General features: G+C 51.2%; 1 protein-coding gene across 2 annotated transcripts; it reads left to right on the top strand.

The window, feature by feature from the left end:
* Window positions 1-4,077: 4,077 nt before the first annotated feature.
* Window positions 4,078-14,785, top strand: TMEM114 (transmembrane protein 114). Of its 2 annotated transcripts, XM_016154094.2 has the most exons (4): window positions 4,078-4,297; window positions 4,587-4,667; window positions 13,188-13,325; window positions 14,553-14,785. In XM_016154094.2, the coding sequence occupies exons 1-4, from the start codon at window positions 4,078-4,080 to the stop codon at window positions 14,783-14,785; spliced, it is 672 nt and encodes a 223-aa protein (XP_016009580.2). The 2 variants fall into 2 exon arrangements, with proteins under 2 accessions (XP_016009580.2, XP_016009581.2); XM_016154095.2 differs by lacking the exon at window positions 13,188-13,325.
* Window positions 14,786-15,203: the final 418 nt, after the last annotated feature.

Here is a 15,203-nt window from a genome sequence, read left to right on the forward strand (position 1 = left end):
TGAATCAGCCTTTGACTTAAAGTACGGTGTTAGCTAAACCCTTTATGAAGAATTTTAAAGTTGAGACCAAAAAAAATAATAATAATAATAAAGGAGGGATAAGAGTGTTCTAGTTAAAGGGAACAGCATGGACGAGGGCCCAGAGGCAGGAGAGAAGTTCACTCGTTCAAGGCCTGAATACATGAGGCTGGCGAGGGAAGCAGGGCCTCGGGGATGCAGAGTTGCACAAATTCAGATCTCGCAGATCAAAAAATAGCATATTTTTTTTTTTTGCACGATACCCCTGTGCTTCATAATGAACGGTAGGTAACCTTTCTTCCTGATATTCTGACATCTTCTCTCCCTTCCACCTTTTATTTGAAAATATTTCCTCTTTACGTTCTTCAAACGCACGTGGAAAAATACATTTTCCACGTATTTTAAGAATACCATAGGTAGGACTCTGCATAAGAAATAAGGTACCTTTATGCCCATCACCTCATCCTCACAGTGCCCTTTTGGGATTGATAGGAATGAGCACCCCCATTTTACGGCTGAGGAAACAGGCTCCGAGAAGGGAGGCAACTTCTCTGGGATCACACGGCCTGTAAGATGCTGACTTAAGACTCATAGGCAGCCTCTGTATTCCCTGTTGAATGTTGTTCTCCACCACTTTGGGACCCAGCACGGTGCCCGGTGTGGCTTTCGTGATGGATGCTGTGGCTTGTTTGGATTCTGCCTCAGGACCTTTCTTCCCTGCCTCTTCGGTCGGCTGGCTGAGTAATAGCATTCGATATTTGATGTGCTTCATCCTTTCCCAGATTCATTGAAAAAGATTACTTTCTGTTCTTTTTAGAGTGAGCGAGCACGATTCAGGTAGATTATATTAAAATCCTCGGGAAAGATAGAACGATCGGAACCTGCAAGGTTATCTATGCACAGGGTGCATGGAAGAGGGTCTCCTTACGCGGACGAGGAGAGGGACCCAGTGAAGGGACATGCGTATGCTGGGCGTAGCGGGCATCTGCTGTTTTTGTCTGCCATTGTCCCCTCTCCTGGTTTGGGGACTCATACTTTGGTTTTCTTTGGAAAGCCAGATAGGTTTTCCAGACAAAATACAGGGCACTCAGTTAAATTTGAACTTAAGATTTAAATAACAACAAAATAAATATTTTTTGTTGTATACGTATATCCCAAATATTGCATTAGACATACTTATACTCAAAAGTTATTCATTGTTTATCTGAAATTCAAATTTAACTGGGGATCATACATTTTTATTTGCCCCACCTGGCAGCCTTGACACGCCTTAGCTCAAAATGTTAGGGTGGGACCAAGTTCCAGGAGGGGGAAGGTGATTCGAGACTGGCCAATCATAACGTTCTATCCCTCCGAGCCATAGAAATTTCTTCAGAGATGGGGACATGACCAAAGACAGGTGAATGGGCATCAAGTCTGGAAAACTGGCTAGCGCCACTGAAGAAGAGATTCCTTCTTTTCGTTGAGGTCGCTAAGCCATGAAAGGTAGCCTCTGGGGTCCAACAATTGAGAGTGTGCGTAAAGAATGAAGCCAAGAGAGGGGAAGACAACTGAGAGATGGAGAGAACGAGAGAGAAGAGATTAGCTCTTAAAGACATTATTGGGGGTCCTGGGACCAGCCTCATTGAACTTTACTTTCATCTGAGTGCCCCGACGTTGATGGAGCAGTTGAGGACTGTTAATGATGGTGCGAGTGAAGATAACAGCCATAGTGTGACGGAGTTGAAAGCAAAGCCATCCGTGGTGGTGATGCTAAGATCAATCGTAGTCGGGATGGTGGTCGAAGGGGCGGCGGAGTGGAACGGTGTGCAGAGCCAAGGGGAGGATGTGTTCTTGCTGGTCATACCTCCGTTGAGGGCGCTACTCCTGCCGCCGATGATGAAGGTGAGGATGTGATACTGAAGATTAAGACAGTGTTGGTAAGGGAGAATGAAGTAATCAGGAAGAGGATAATTCTCAACCCACGTCTACCCCCAAGTCCTATCACGTCTACCCACCTTGGTCAAAAAAATTGTTCACTTCGCTTCTTGTCCACTATCGGCACCGCCCTAGCCCAGGCCACCAGCGTCTACTGCAACGGCTTCCTGAATGGCTTCCTTGCGTCCCTTCCTGTCTCTCTCTAGTCCATGCTCCTCACCGAAGCTGGTACGGAGACCGAGCTTTTCTCCGAATGTGAATGAGAACATTTCACTTCTCTGCTCAAAACCATTTAGTGGCTTAGACTGGAATCCAAATTCTTGACCATGACCTCAAGATCCACATGACCTGGCCCCGACCTGTACCCCCAATATCATTTCTCTCTACCTGCTCCTCTGTCACTATGTTCTAGTCTGATTTCTCTTCTTTCAGTTATTTTAGAATGTAGCAAATCCTTCACATAAGCCATCATCTAGGCATGAAATGCCTTGACATTCTGCATGTCTCAAGGTCACTTTCCTGGATTCTGAATCTAAACGAAACCTCCTCTTTGTCATTTTCTTGCATAGCTCCCTGTACTAAGCACATTTTGTTTAATAATTCTCTTCGATTCATTAACTTTTGAGTCTTTTTTTTTTTTTTTTAAAGAATGTGTTTCAGAAGCACCAAGATTTTGATCTCTTGACCATAAGGGCAGACTCCAGGGGCCTTTGGTAGCTGCAGCCCCTGAGACTGATCATCTCCAGCATTTAGAAGCTTCTTCCAGTTACCCCTGTGCCATACGAATATGATTATTTTTTCTGTGTGTCTTGAAAAGCCTGGAAGGCTGACACCATACACTTCTTAAGAACAGGAGCAGTGCTTGGACTGTTCTCACCACATACTATACAGTGTCTGGCACACAGTGGCACTCAAGAAGTATGTCTTGAAAGAATAAAAGGTTTTATGGTGGTGAAGATGGTGGAATTGATAAGGGTGATAGTGATGATAAAGAGGAGAATGGTGATGGTGGTGGTGACAGTGGTGATGACAGTGATGGTAGTGAGGGTGATAGTGATGATGGTGGTGGTGGTGATGATGGTGATGATGGTGATGGTGATGGTGGTGGTGGTGGTGGTGATGATGGTGGTGATGATGGTGGTGATAATGGTGATGGTGGTGGTGATGGTGGTGATGGTGATGGTGGTGATGGTGATGATGATGACGGCGATGCCGATGCTGGTGGTGATGATGGTGGTGATGATGGTGATGGTGGTGGTGATGGTGATAGTGGTGATGATGGTGATGATGGTAATGATGATGATAGTGATGATGGCGGTGATGGTGGTGATGGTGATGATGGTGGTGATGACGGTGATGATGGTGGTGATAATGGTGATGGTGGTGGTGATGGTGGTGATGGTGATGGTGGTGATGGTGATGATGATGACGGCGATGCCGATGCTGGTGGTGATGATGGGCGTGCTGATGGTGGCAAGAATGGTGATGAAGGAAGACTTTGGTGATAGACACCATAGCCAAGAGGACCTGGCCTAGCCCATTGCTTTAAAGAACTTCGATAAAAAAAGGATCTTCCTTTTCCCTTAGTAGCTAGCCTAGAAAGATGAAGGGAAGGTGAATTTTGGACCAAGGGCAATTGAAGCTGGACGCAGAGGGGCCGTTGAAGATTATCCGCAGGCTCTGGGAAGGGCCCGCAGCGCCCCTTCCTCTTACTCCTCAGTTTGTGGGAAAGCCACCCTCCCTTCCCCCAACACAGCCCAACCTCTGGCACTGCCAAGGAGAGGGAGCACGGTCCCAAGACCTGTGGGAGGGTGGGCGAGGGAGGATTCCTGGACCCTCAGGCGGGAAGCGGGGCCCCAAGGAGGTGGTGAGGAGAGAGCGAGAAGGGCCGGGATGGGCAGGGGGAGGCAGGGCAGAGCGGGCAGCAGCTGGGGGTTCCTGCTGAGTGAGGGAGGGGATTGGAAGGGGAAGGGTCTGGGGGAGAAGTGGGAAGTGAGATGAGAGGGTGCGCTTGGACCGGGGTCCCAGGGCGCAGGTGAGACTCTGAGGGGCAGAGCCAGGGGCGGAGGAGGGATCGAGGTCTGGAGCTGGGGTTCCAGACCCCAGCAGAGAGACGCGGGCGGTGGAGCTGCGAGCTGGGCGATGCGGGTGCCCCTGGGCGCGCTGGCGGGCGCCGCGGCGCTGGCAGGGGCGCTTAGCTTCGTGCTCCTGGCGGCCGCCATCGGCACCGACTTCTGGTACATCATTGACACCGAGAGGTTGGAACGCGGCGGCCTGGGGTCGCAGGACCGCGCGGGGGGCGCCAACCGCAGCCAGCTGGAGCCCCTGAGCTCGCACTCCGGCCTCTGGCGCACTTGCCGGGGTAAGGGGCCCGCGGGGACCCCGGCCGGGGGCCTCCAGCGCCCCCTGCGCGGCGCCTGGTCGCCGGGGACCTGTTGCTGGGCGCCCGCCCCGCCTCCGAGCCTCCGAGCCTTAAACACGGTGTCTGGGGGCTGGAGGGAGGTGGGCAGAGGGCGGGGGGTGCCAGCACCCTTCTGAGACGCGGCCTCCGCACGCGCTCCTGGAGGGGCATCTGGGGGCGGGTGTGGGGCATCCTCGGGCTGGGGTCCCAACTCTAGGGCCCCGTCCACTGCCTCCTCTGTCCCCTGCAGTCCAGAGCCCGTGCGCGCCGCTGATGAACCCCTTCTGGCAGGAGAACGTGACCGTCAGCGACTCGAGTCGACAACTTCTCAGTGAGTCCGGGGTGGGGAGGCTGGGAGGAGACCCCTAGGGCGGGCCACCAGCTGTGGAGCACTTCTCTTAACAGCGGGCGGGGGCAGGGCGGAGCGGCTTGGCGGGTGTCCTCTGACACCGGCGGATGGGGGGGGGGCCGGAGCTGGGAGCAGCGAGCGGGGCATCGCTGGCTCCACCTGTAACGTGGTGCGGTTGAGGAGTCAGTCGACAAACGGTAAAGCGCAGGCTTTCTGTGTGCCAGGCGCGGTGCTGACGACTAAGACCCAGGCCTTGCCTTTAAGGAGCTCACAGACCAGCTGCGGAGACAGATGTGGGAATTCAGTTCCATTTCAGAGTGACAGCAGCATGAGGGAAGGTGGGCGGGTTGGATCCCAGGGAGACACCAAAACCAGCCTGGGAAGCTGAAAGTCAGAAAGAGGGGAGGGCTCATCCCGTAGGTCAGAAGGCACACCCAGTCAGCCTTGCCTGTATCCTCATGTAGCAGAGATGTAATAAACATCTGTCGAATGTTTCAAGGAAGGCCACCCTGAGGCAGAGGACACCCCCTCCCTCCAGGGGCCACCATCTGCCTTGGTAGTGGCTGATTTCCCAAGTGCCTAGCACAGTATTTGGAAGTTAGCAACCTGCAAGGCCTGAACGCAGGAAGGCAACCGTGCTGAATGAACTCTCATGGAAAGAGGAGAAAGAAGTAATAGTCCAGTTCACTGAGGCTCGCTGCAGGCCAGACATGGAGCTAAATACGTTCCATCTGCCTGCGTTTCATCCTCAAAGCCTCCATTTTTGTCTTTGTTTTTTGCCAATGAAGAAACTGAGGCCTGAGGAATTGAAGACTGAGTTCCATAGATGGTGGAAAATGTGGGCAGCTTTGTACAGACTTACTGAGGCTTGTCCCTGACATGGCCCGCTAGGGCTGCCAGGGACCCTCTCTAAGTTTGTTCTCCCTTTAGCTCTCTCCTCTCTGTCTATGCTGGCCTCGGGCCAGCTCCTGGAACATGCCACGTTTCCTCCTGCCACAGGGACTTTGCACATGCCATTTCCGCTACCTGGAGTCTGCCCGCTCCCACCTGCTGGCTTGACTTGCCCAGCTTCTATTCATAGGACAGGTTGCATGACATTTTGGGGGTTAAAATCTGACACCCTCATTAGACTGGGAGCTCCAGAAGAGCAGGAGCTGTGCCTACCCAGCCGCTGCTGACTTCCCAATATTTAGCACAGAGCCTGGGAATGCGTAGACCAGGAGCCAAGGTTTGCTGCACAGATTTGAGAATGAATGCAGACTATATTATGTTACAGGTGGAGCTCAATATATATTTGCTGAATGAATGAATGAGTAAATGAATGAACCAGAGTTGTTTCTGTGAAGTCCAGTGGTATGCTGGATAATAGTTAACAACTTGCTCTCTGGGCGAGAAGTCGGGGCGGGGGGCAGAGGAGTCTTGATTTGTAGCATTTGCTGATTTCTGTGGTATAAATATTCTCCCTGTGGTCAATTTCGAGGTATCAACATGATGTCAGCTGGCTCACAAAATTCCTAAAACTTAATTGGTTCTTGTGAGCTGATACGATCCAGCTCCAGCATACCACGGAATAAGGTCTCACTGAAGGACACATCCCCCAGACACCTGGAATGTACGGAAAGTTGAGGAAAGGTAGAGGTACCCTGGACTCTGTCCTCAGCTTCACGCTGGACCGGGAGGAACTTGGATGTTCTCAGAATGCTGTTTCAAGAATAATCAAGAGTTCTCACTCTTGAAGTAAGGGAGATGGGGGTCAAATCCCAGCCCAGACCTTCACCAGGACCCTCTGTGATCCTGGGATAGGCGTCTTAACCGCTCTGAGCCTCACTTCCCACATCTACTGAAATGAGATGCCAAAACCATGAGGAAGTGTGGTCAGGATTCTAAGAACCAGCTGGATGAAAAAAATTGACTTTACTTGGGGCCTCCCATAGTGCTGGTTGCTGTGGGACCTCTACTGTGCCTGAAAGAATTTGCTATAAAAGTACTAGACACATAATAAGGGCTCACTAAACACGAATCATCTGACCATTCCTTCCAGCCTCTTTTAGATGCAGCCACATCTGTGGAGTGCCGACCCTTCTCTGGGCTGGGTGCTGGCACCCAGACTACTCATCATGTCTATGGGTGAATTGGGTGGCTAACTACCCTCTAGCTCTCATGGGCAAAATGAGAATAGCTGTCATCTGTCTTCATAAGGATATTGTGAGGATGCAAGGGGAAAGCGTACTTAAAGAGCTTCCGGCAGTGCTTGGCCCCCGTAAGTGCGCCTTAAGTGGTAGCTGCTATTATTACCATTATATCATCTGCAGCAGAGAGCAGTCTGCCCCTTCAGACCGCATGCTTGCTGCAAATCACCCCTGGAGAGAGCTTTTTTCCCCCAGAATGTTTTTATCCCTAGGATGAATTTCGAATCTTGTCCAAGCTCTTCTGTTATGTGAAGATGTTTCTTTCCATAACGGGGAGAGGCTAGCTGTCAAGGCAGCATGTCCTCTGAGTCAGCCTCCTAGACCCATCCTGGTGGGGGAGGAGGGGGCGAACCTTGGATTTTTCCTCCAAGAAAACCCAAGCAGGCAGACTACTTCAGTGCCCAATAAAAATCCACTTTGTCTTTCAGGTTAGCTCTGGGGATGTTGTGGCTTTGGTTCCTGGGCTAGGCACTGGACCGATTTTGGGGGGAGAAAGGTCATCTAATTCAGCACAGTGCAGATAAGAGCCACAGTCTGGAACAGTATCAGCCAGGAGTCTTTTGGTGGCAAGTGACAGAAATTCAAATCATACCTGTTTAAACAAGAAAAGGAATTCTTGGTCTATGTAACTGTAAAGCTCCAGCCTGCTGGGATCCGGAAAACTGAGCTCAATTTTTCTTCTCCTATCTGGGCTTTGCCTCTGTCTGGGCTCTGCTTTCAACTAAATCCTGTCCAGTCATAACAACCCAAGCAGGAGGAGACTTGCTATTTACCAATAATTCTGTAAAGCTTTCAGGTAGGCTTCTCACTGCACCAGATTGGATCACATGTCCACATCCGAGCTAATCCCCGTGGCAGAAGGGATGGGATATGTGGATTGGCCAGGCTGAGTTATGTGCCACTCGCGACAAAGGATCGGGTCATCCCCATGATAAATTAGGACCCACCTCTTACCAGCCTTCTGACTTCTGGAGAGTCACCTTCCGTAAACAGGCCGCTTTGAGATGAAATGAGGTCACATGAGCAAAGCATCCAACACAGATGACACTGTATGCAGTAGGAGCTCAATTAATGTCTCCTCCTCCTGCTTTAAGTCATATTGCTGCCTTGAGCCTCAGGCTTCTCACCCGTAAAATGGAGCTGATCCTCACGACAACCCCATGAGGCGGGTACTGTTATTAACATCCTCACTTTCTGAATGAGGAAACAAACCAAGGCACAGAGAGGCTAGGTAAGTTACTGAAGTTTGCACAGTAACTGGTAGATCTGGGATTTGAACCCAGGCAATGTCTACCCTTTTAGAATGACGCAACACTGAGTATAATTTCAGTGTAATGTGAGCCACGAGGCAGGACTGAGCTTGGCCGTCCTCTGAGGAAGCGAGGTTGGAAAAAATCACAAATTGGCTTCCAGTCTTTCTGGGTGCTGGGCGTTTGCGGGGGTTGTGGAAGTTAAAAGCAGCACTCCCATGATGCCTGGTGCAAGTCACAGGAGGGGAGGTGGTGGGGACAGGCACGGAGAAGGGACCGGGGATAAAGCGGTGTTAAGACGCCGCCTGGGCCCTGGAAGGAACTTTGAGTTGCAAGGTTTGCATAGCTCCGTGCCTCCGGGCACAGAGCCTCAGGCTCCGGGCGCCCATGGAAAGTCAGGTACACATTAAAAAATTCATATTCAACGTAATTCCACTCCTCGGTATTTACCATGTTTGGCTTCTGAGAAGAGGTTCACCATACCATTTTCGTAACACTGAAAAACAAGACACAGCCTCAGTGCCCATGCACTGTGGTACGGCTAAACATTTATGTGTGATGCATCCATTCTGTGGAATATTATGTAGCCTGTAAAAATAGTGTACTAACCTGGGTAGAATGCCAAGTGATACTATGAAATGAAAACAACAACAACAACAGATTACAAGGTGTTATGGGCAGTATGATTCCATTTGTTATTTCTCCCCCCATCTCAAGCCCCCCGGGTTATACCTTTTCTGTGGGTATATGCCAAAAATGTAAGGTGCACCTTTATTTTACATGCCATTCAGAAAGAAAACAACCCTGCCAATTATAAGTGTGAGATGCTGTGGATGGTTAAATGCATCCTATTTTTAGATATGTTCAAATGTGACCAAATGCACACCTTGGAAATAAGGAAATATATGTAGGAAAAAAATGGAAATATATGGAAAAAAGACTGGAAGGATGTGCTCTAAGCATTTCTGGAGGTTCACTCTGGGAGGAGAGGAAGCAAAAGAGCTGGTGGTGACCAAATGAGTCCTGGTTGAAAAATTTCCCAAAAGAGTGTTACGGATCGCTAACGAATACTCCCCAAGAGGATGCCCTGGCGGGCGGATTTCTCCTGAGTGTGGTTCATGGAGCTATTTGCGATCCCTGCTTATCTCTCTGGCTGCCAGAACCAAGGTATTAACTCCCAGGCTGGGTTAAGCACCCCCGTCTGCGGCCCCATCACCCCTTTGCCAGCCCCCTTTCTTGTTCCATTTCAGTCCTGACACTTCATAGCAACCGACATAGGTACCTTGAACCTCAGTTTCCTCATCTGTGAAGTGAGAGTTAAAGAATCTTACCTGGAAGAGCTTAAGGTACTCGAGGACAAGAAAGAAACAATTATCCCAACATTCGAAGGTCACAACGGCTTGGTGAAGTCAGAAGATAATCCATGCTCCAATTTGACAGGTGAGGAAACGGGCTTTTGAAAGATGGTATCATTTTCTTGGCAAGAGACAGAGTCAGGATTTGAACGCAAGTCTTTGCTTGCAGAGTGTGTTCTTCCCATACCGCAACAATGCACCTTGGAGACCACGGAGATCACTGAGAGGCAGCCCCGGTCCTCAAGGGGGCTGTGTTTTGCTAACAACAGACTCAAGGACAAATATTTACAAAAATTTTTTAAAAATCCAGTTTCTTATCAGACACAATAGGATTGAATGTGTCTGGACCCATCCTGGAGTCTCGAAGTCACACTGACAAGATTTAAAACTAAAGACGGTGACATGGCCCGCTTTGGTTTGAAATGGTTCCTGAGACTTTCTTCAGCTGCCAGAGCTTCCGATGTATCTGGAGAAAAACGTGTCTCTTCTGCCTTTAAGAGCAGAACTATTACTTCGCTAACCACCAAGGGGGGCCCCTGCGGGAGCCTGGTCTTCCCACCGAGTGGTGCTTTGCACCGCATGATAATGGAGAACAGTCAGTTTTCCTCGAAGGGGACATCTTTACTGCTTTCTGGGTTCGCATTCTTTCTACTCGCGACAAAGCATTTTTGAGTTGAAAATCTCTTGACCTGGGCCCATATTTATCCTTGACGAAACCATGACCTTGATGAGAGAATGGCAACGTTATTATTATTATTAATTCTACTGAGCTATCATCTGTGGAGCTTCGACTGCAGATTCTATAGTGGAGTGGAAAGTGTCACTCCGCCTAAAGATAGGTCCACGTCCTGACCCCTGGTACCCGAGAATGTGACACTATTTGGTAGGAGTGTCTCTGCAGATGTAATTAAGTTAAGGATCTTGGGATGAGATCAGTTTCGATTCACCAGATGGGCCCTAAATCCTATGACAAGTCTCCTTATAAGAAAAGGACAATCCCAGAGGAGAGAAAAGCAGGCCATGTGAAGATGGAGCTGGACGTTAAGAGTGAGGCTGCCACAAGCCAAGGGACATCGAGGATTGTCAGCATCGGTCGGAAGCTGGAAGAGGAGGGGAAGGATTCTCCGCTGGAGACTTTGGAGGGAGTGCGGTCCTGCTGACACCTCGAGTTTGGACTTGAGGCCTCCAGAACCGTGAGAGAAGAAATTCCAGCTGTGTTTAAGACACCAAGTTTGCAGTAATTCGTTACAGCGCCTGGCCACTCACTGCCCACCCCGTTTTTCCGTGTTATCATACTTGTTTCCTTCGTGGCACATCGCAGTCTGTAATTACCTCCTCTGTTTGCTTGCTAGTCTCTCTCCAGTTCTGGGGCAGGGTCCTTGTCCCCGGCGGCGTCCCCGGCTCTGTGGCAGAGCCCGGCCCTTATCAGGGGCCCGTAGACATTTGTTCCTGGATGAGATGTGGTTGGAGACGGGTACATTTCCAAAGAGAACAGAACTCATGTTCCAAGTCCACAGTCTAGAAAAATGAAAAAATAATAATGACAAAGGCACATGCAAAAAAAAAAAAAAAAAGAGCTAAAACCACATTTCAGCAGGAGACTTCACAACTCTCCCATGGGGACTGTTCTTACCCAGGCTTTTAATTGAATTCGTACATCAAATCCGTTTGCAGCGTGTCTGGGGAGCTCACACGTGGGCTGCCAGGACTCAGCCAACTCCGGGAAACCTTATTAATTTCTAAATGAGGAATGGTTTTACTTTTCGGCCATTGTTTGGAGACAGTGCCATGCTGGGGCCAGATCTACAGGACCAGTTTTTCATGCCAGCCGTTGTGCTTCCTTGCCCAAGATTAGGAAAGGAAGGAAGGAAGGAAGGAAGGAAGGAAGGAAGGAAGGAAGGAAGGAAGGAAGGAAGGAAGGAGGGAGGGAGGGAGGAAGACGGACCACAGGTCTCGTCCCTGGTAATCGCATTTTCTCCAGGGACAGCCCTGGGAGGGAGATCGGTCTTGTTTCCTTGACGTACTGAGGTTGGTGGCGCGTAGGGGCTTGAGAGCAAAGTGATTTGGTCACAGTGGAAGTCAGACCGAACTCTTACCCCTTCATCGTCTTTATTAGTGGCGGGTTGTGATTTATTTAGCACTTTTTCTATGGGATGTGAATTGAACAACTCCCTCATGTTGCCCCATTGTTTCTACACGTATTGTTTTTGTGATAATGCTGTGGGCCACACGGTATTACCGCCATTTCACAGATGTGGAAATGGAGCTTCTGAGGTATTAAGTGACAGGCCCGAGGCCCCCAGTCAGAGGTCGTCTCTCAAGCTTCTTTGGTTTCTTTTTGAATTCTTAGCAACTGCCCTATTTTTACTGCCAGAGAACTATATTGTCTAGCTTTTAATTAATTAATTAGGTCAACAAATACCTGTTGCATACTCACCATCTCCTAAGAGTGTTACTAGAAATTCAGGGATACAGTTGTACAAGAAGAGGCAAGCTCTACCTTGTCAAGGAACTCACAGCTTAGCAGGTGAGACAGAAAAGTGACTAAGATGCCTTCAACACTAGAGACAAACGCCAGGACAGGGTGACTCTGGAGAGCCGAGGGGGCACAGAGCAGGGCCACCTGACCGTGTGGACAGCATCAGACGTGGGTAGAAAGAAAGACTCCTGGAAGAAATGCTGCTTCGATTACTCTAAAGGATGGAAGTATTTATTTTTATGCTTATCTTGTTGCCAAAAGGATGCAAAGAGGCCCAGTGCCCAGCTCACAGTAAATGGCTGATAAATATTTGGTAAATGAATGACCGGTGAAAAAGAACTTTGCACTTGTTTCCCTTTTTGCATTGGTTGCCGGGAAGCTCAGAGCCAAAGTGGTGGCAATTGTTTAGAACTTGAGATCTCGAGACCCTAGACTTCCTCCATCCCTCTCCCACCCCACCTCCCCATGGGTCTTGACTTTCATGTAATTCATTCTTTTCTATTTTCCAGTTTTATAATGTGAGTTCTAATCATGCCTTGTAATGTAATAATGTGCCTCCCTTTTCCCTCGCTCCATGCCACCCTTGCTGGCTTTCCCTAGGGGACTCCACCTCCCAGGCTCACTCCCATCTCAGACTCTGCACCTGCTCCTCCCTCTGCCTGTGAGCCCTGCCCTCTGGCCCTTCATTCTGCACAGATGCTCGTTCTGCACAGATGCTCGTTCTGCGCAGATGCCTCCCTTACCTCCCTCAGGTCTTTGCTTCATCGAATGTCATTTCCTCAGGGGACCCCCCTGCTGCATTCACTCCCCTCCCCATGCATTTGTCACCACCTCTCAACTTTGTCACTTATTCATTTGTTCACTACTTGATTCCTCACCCCCCCCCCCAAATGGCAGCCCCAAGAGGGAAGAAGTCTTGGTGTGCTTGCCACCCACTCAGCCGTTTCAATGTGCCCATAAACATGGGCGGAGTGAATTAGTGAACGAACAGTAAATACCTACCTTGCAAGGGGCATGAGAATTACATATGACAATGTTTATGCCTCGCAAAGATGAGCCTCAGTAAGTGTTCTTAGTATCATCATTGCTATCATTAGAAGTAGTAGTAGTAGCAATGGCAGTGCTAATTCCCGACCCAGCATTTGGGCGTGGCCCCATAGCAGATGATCGGGAAATGTTTGTTGATTGACTGAAGGATGTTAATAACCTGAGGTCCTCTCTCTTCTCAGCCATGCATGGGACCTTCGTGATTCTGCTGCCGCTCAGTCTGATCCTGATGGTGTTTGGGGGGATGACAGGGTTTCTGAGCTTCCTCCTCCGAGCCTCCCTCCTCCTTCTGCTCACGGGAACCCTCTTCCTCTTTGGAGGTAGGTGCCCAACCCGCCAGGGGCTTGGCCTCCAGCAGGAGGGGCTGCACATGGACCCTCAGCGGGGGAGGGGACAGGGGCCTCGTCGTCTCTCTGGGCGCAGTTTCCCCACCCGTGATATCCCAGCTGGAAGGGATGAGCGGTTTCCGGCCCAGGGTCCCTCGGTCCCTGGGTCTGTGGTCCCAAGGGCGAGGCAGAGGGGTGGAAAGCGGGCCCTGAGAGTCATTCCCACGATTTCGCCAAAGAAGCCGTTCGGAGAGAGCGTCCGCTTTAGGGCTGAGAGCTGGCCGGAGACCTTCACTCTCGTGTCCCTCTGCCATTCTGACAGAATCTGCTGTGATTAATTTAAAAACCGGGCCACGCACGGGTTAATACCGTTCGCTTGGCCGACCAGAGGCTTTCAAAGCTGGGATCCGACACGGTAGCTGCTTGTGCTCAGGCCTCGCTACTTCCGGTGCGCTTGACACGGTCCCTCCTTTAAAAAAAAGACAAAAACATCGATCATACACACACTTGGAATCCACGGAAAGGGGGAAAAAAAAATAAAAAGAGTGAGCGGAGGTGAAAATCTGAGGCTCAGATCTGCAACCCCCCGCAATCATTATTAACGTCGGCATTCATTGCCCACCCAATGACAAAGTCTGGAGCCCGGCCCCGGCCCCGGGGGTGACGCTCTCCGACCTGCGCTGTGCGGCGGGGGAGCCGGCACCCGGGTTAAGCAGCACGCGGCACGCGGCAGGTGCCAATGAGGGGCTGAGCCTGTCGTGTAAATTAAGTTGAAGCAGCCACGCGTGGCCCGTGGCCCTAGGCCTGGACAGCACAGCTTTAATGACATGTCTTGGAAGACCCACTGTGTGCGGGGGTCACTCTGGGTGCTGGGGAGTCCAGGGCGAGGCCCCTGGAGCTCACGGCTCGTCGGGGCAGACAGACGTTAGTTATCTCACAAACAAATGCAAAGTCGCAGTTCCGACCTGGGCAGTGACGGAGGGCTGTGCGGGGCTGTGAGGCCACAGGGGGATGTGACCAGAGTGGGCACATGAGCCGAGGCGCAGGGATGGGTAGGGGTTACCGACGGCAGGAAGAGGGGAAGGAGGGGCCACCGGGCAGAGGGCCCTGGGGTGGGAAGGAGCACGGACGCCTGGCAAGGCCGGGGTGGCTTGGCCTGGCGACAAGGCGGAGGAGGGCAGTGCCAGGGGGGTTGATCTGCTCTCCTTGGCCTCCCTGCAGCTCTGGTCACCCTCACCGGCATCAGCCTGTACATCGCGTATTCCGCCGCCGCCCTCCAGGAGGCGCTGTGTCTCCTGGAGGAGAAGGCCCTCCTGGACCAGGTGGACATCCGCTTCGGCTGGTCCCTGGCCCTGGGCTGGATCAGCTTCATCGCCGAGCTGCTCACCGGGGCCGCCTTCCTAGCGGCAGCCCGCATGCTCCGCCTGAGACAGCGGCAGGAGCAGGCCATCTGAACCTGGAGGCCTGGTCGTGCGTGGTGGGAGGCAGGCTGGCCCGGGGCCTCGTGGACCCATCTCGGTAGGCTGCGGCCTCTTGTTCGTCCAGAGCCACTAGTAGAGGCCAGGGGCCCAACCCGAAAGCCACTGTGGACTGAGCTCTGGGCCTGGCTGTCATCTTAGCACCTGTGCTGCCCGGCGGTGTGTGCTGTGTGTCCACACATGTGTGTCTGCTCAGGCTGGAGGAGGCCGAGGGGGTGCAGAACCCGTGAAATAACAAAACAACCTCTGAATCATAGACAGGACATTACAGAACGCAGCCTCCACGTGCCTGCTCTGGCTTCGTTCCATCCTCATCCCTGCCCTCTGGACCAGCTCTTCTTCTTTAAGGAGATGGAGGACCAGAGAGGTTAGGTAAGTTGCACGGAGGTGCACA

This window comes from Rousettus aegyptiacus, unplaced genomic scaffold (assembly GCF_014176215.1).
Source record: "Rousettus aegyptiacus isolate mRouAeg1 unplaced genomic scaffold, mRouAeg1.p scaffold_m13_p_8, whole genome shotgun sequence".
Classification (NCBI taxonomy): Eukaryota; Metazoa; Chordata; class Mammalia; order Chiroptera; family Pteropodidae; genus Rousettus; species Rousettus aegyptiacus.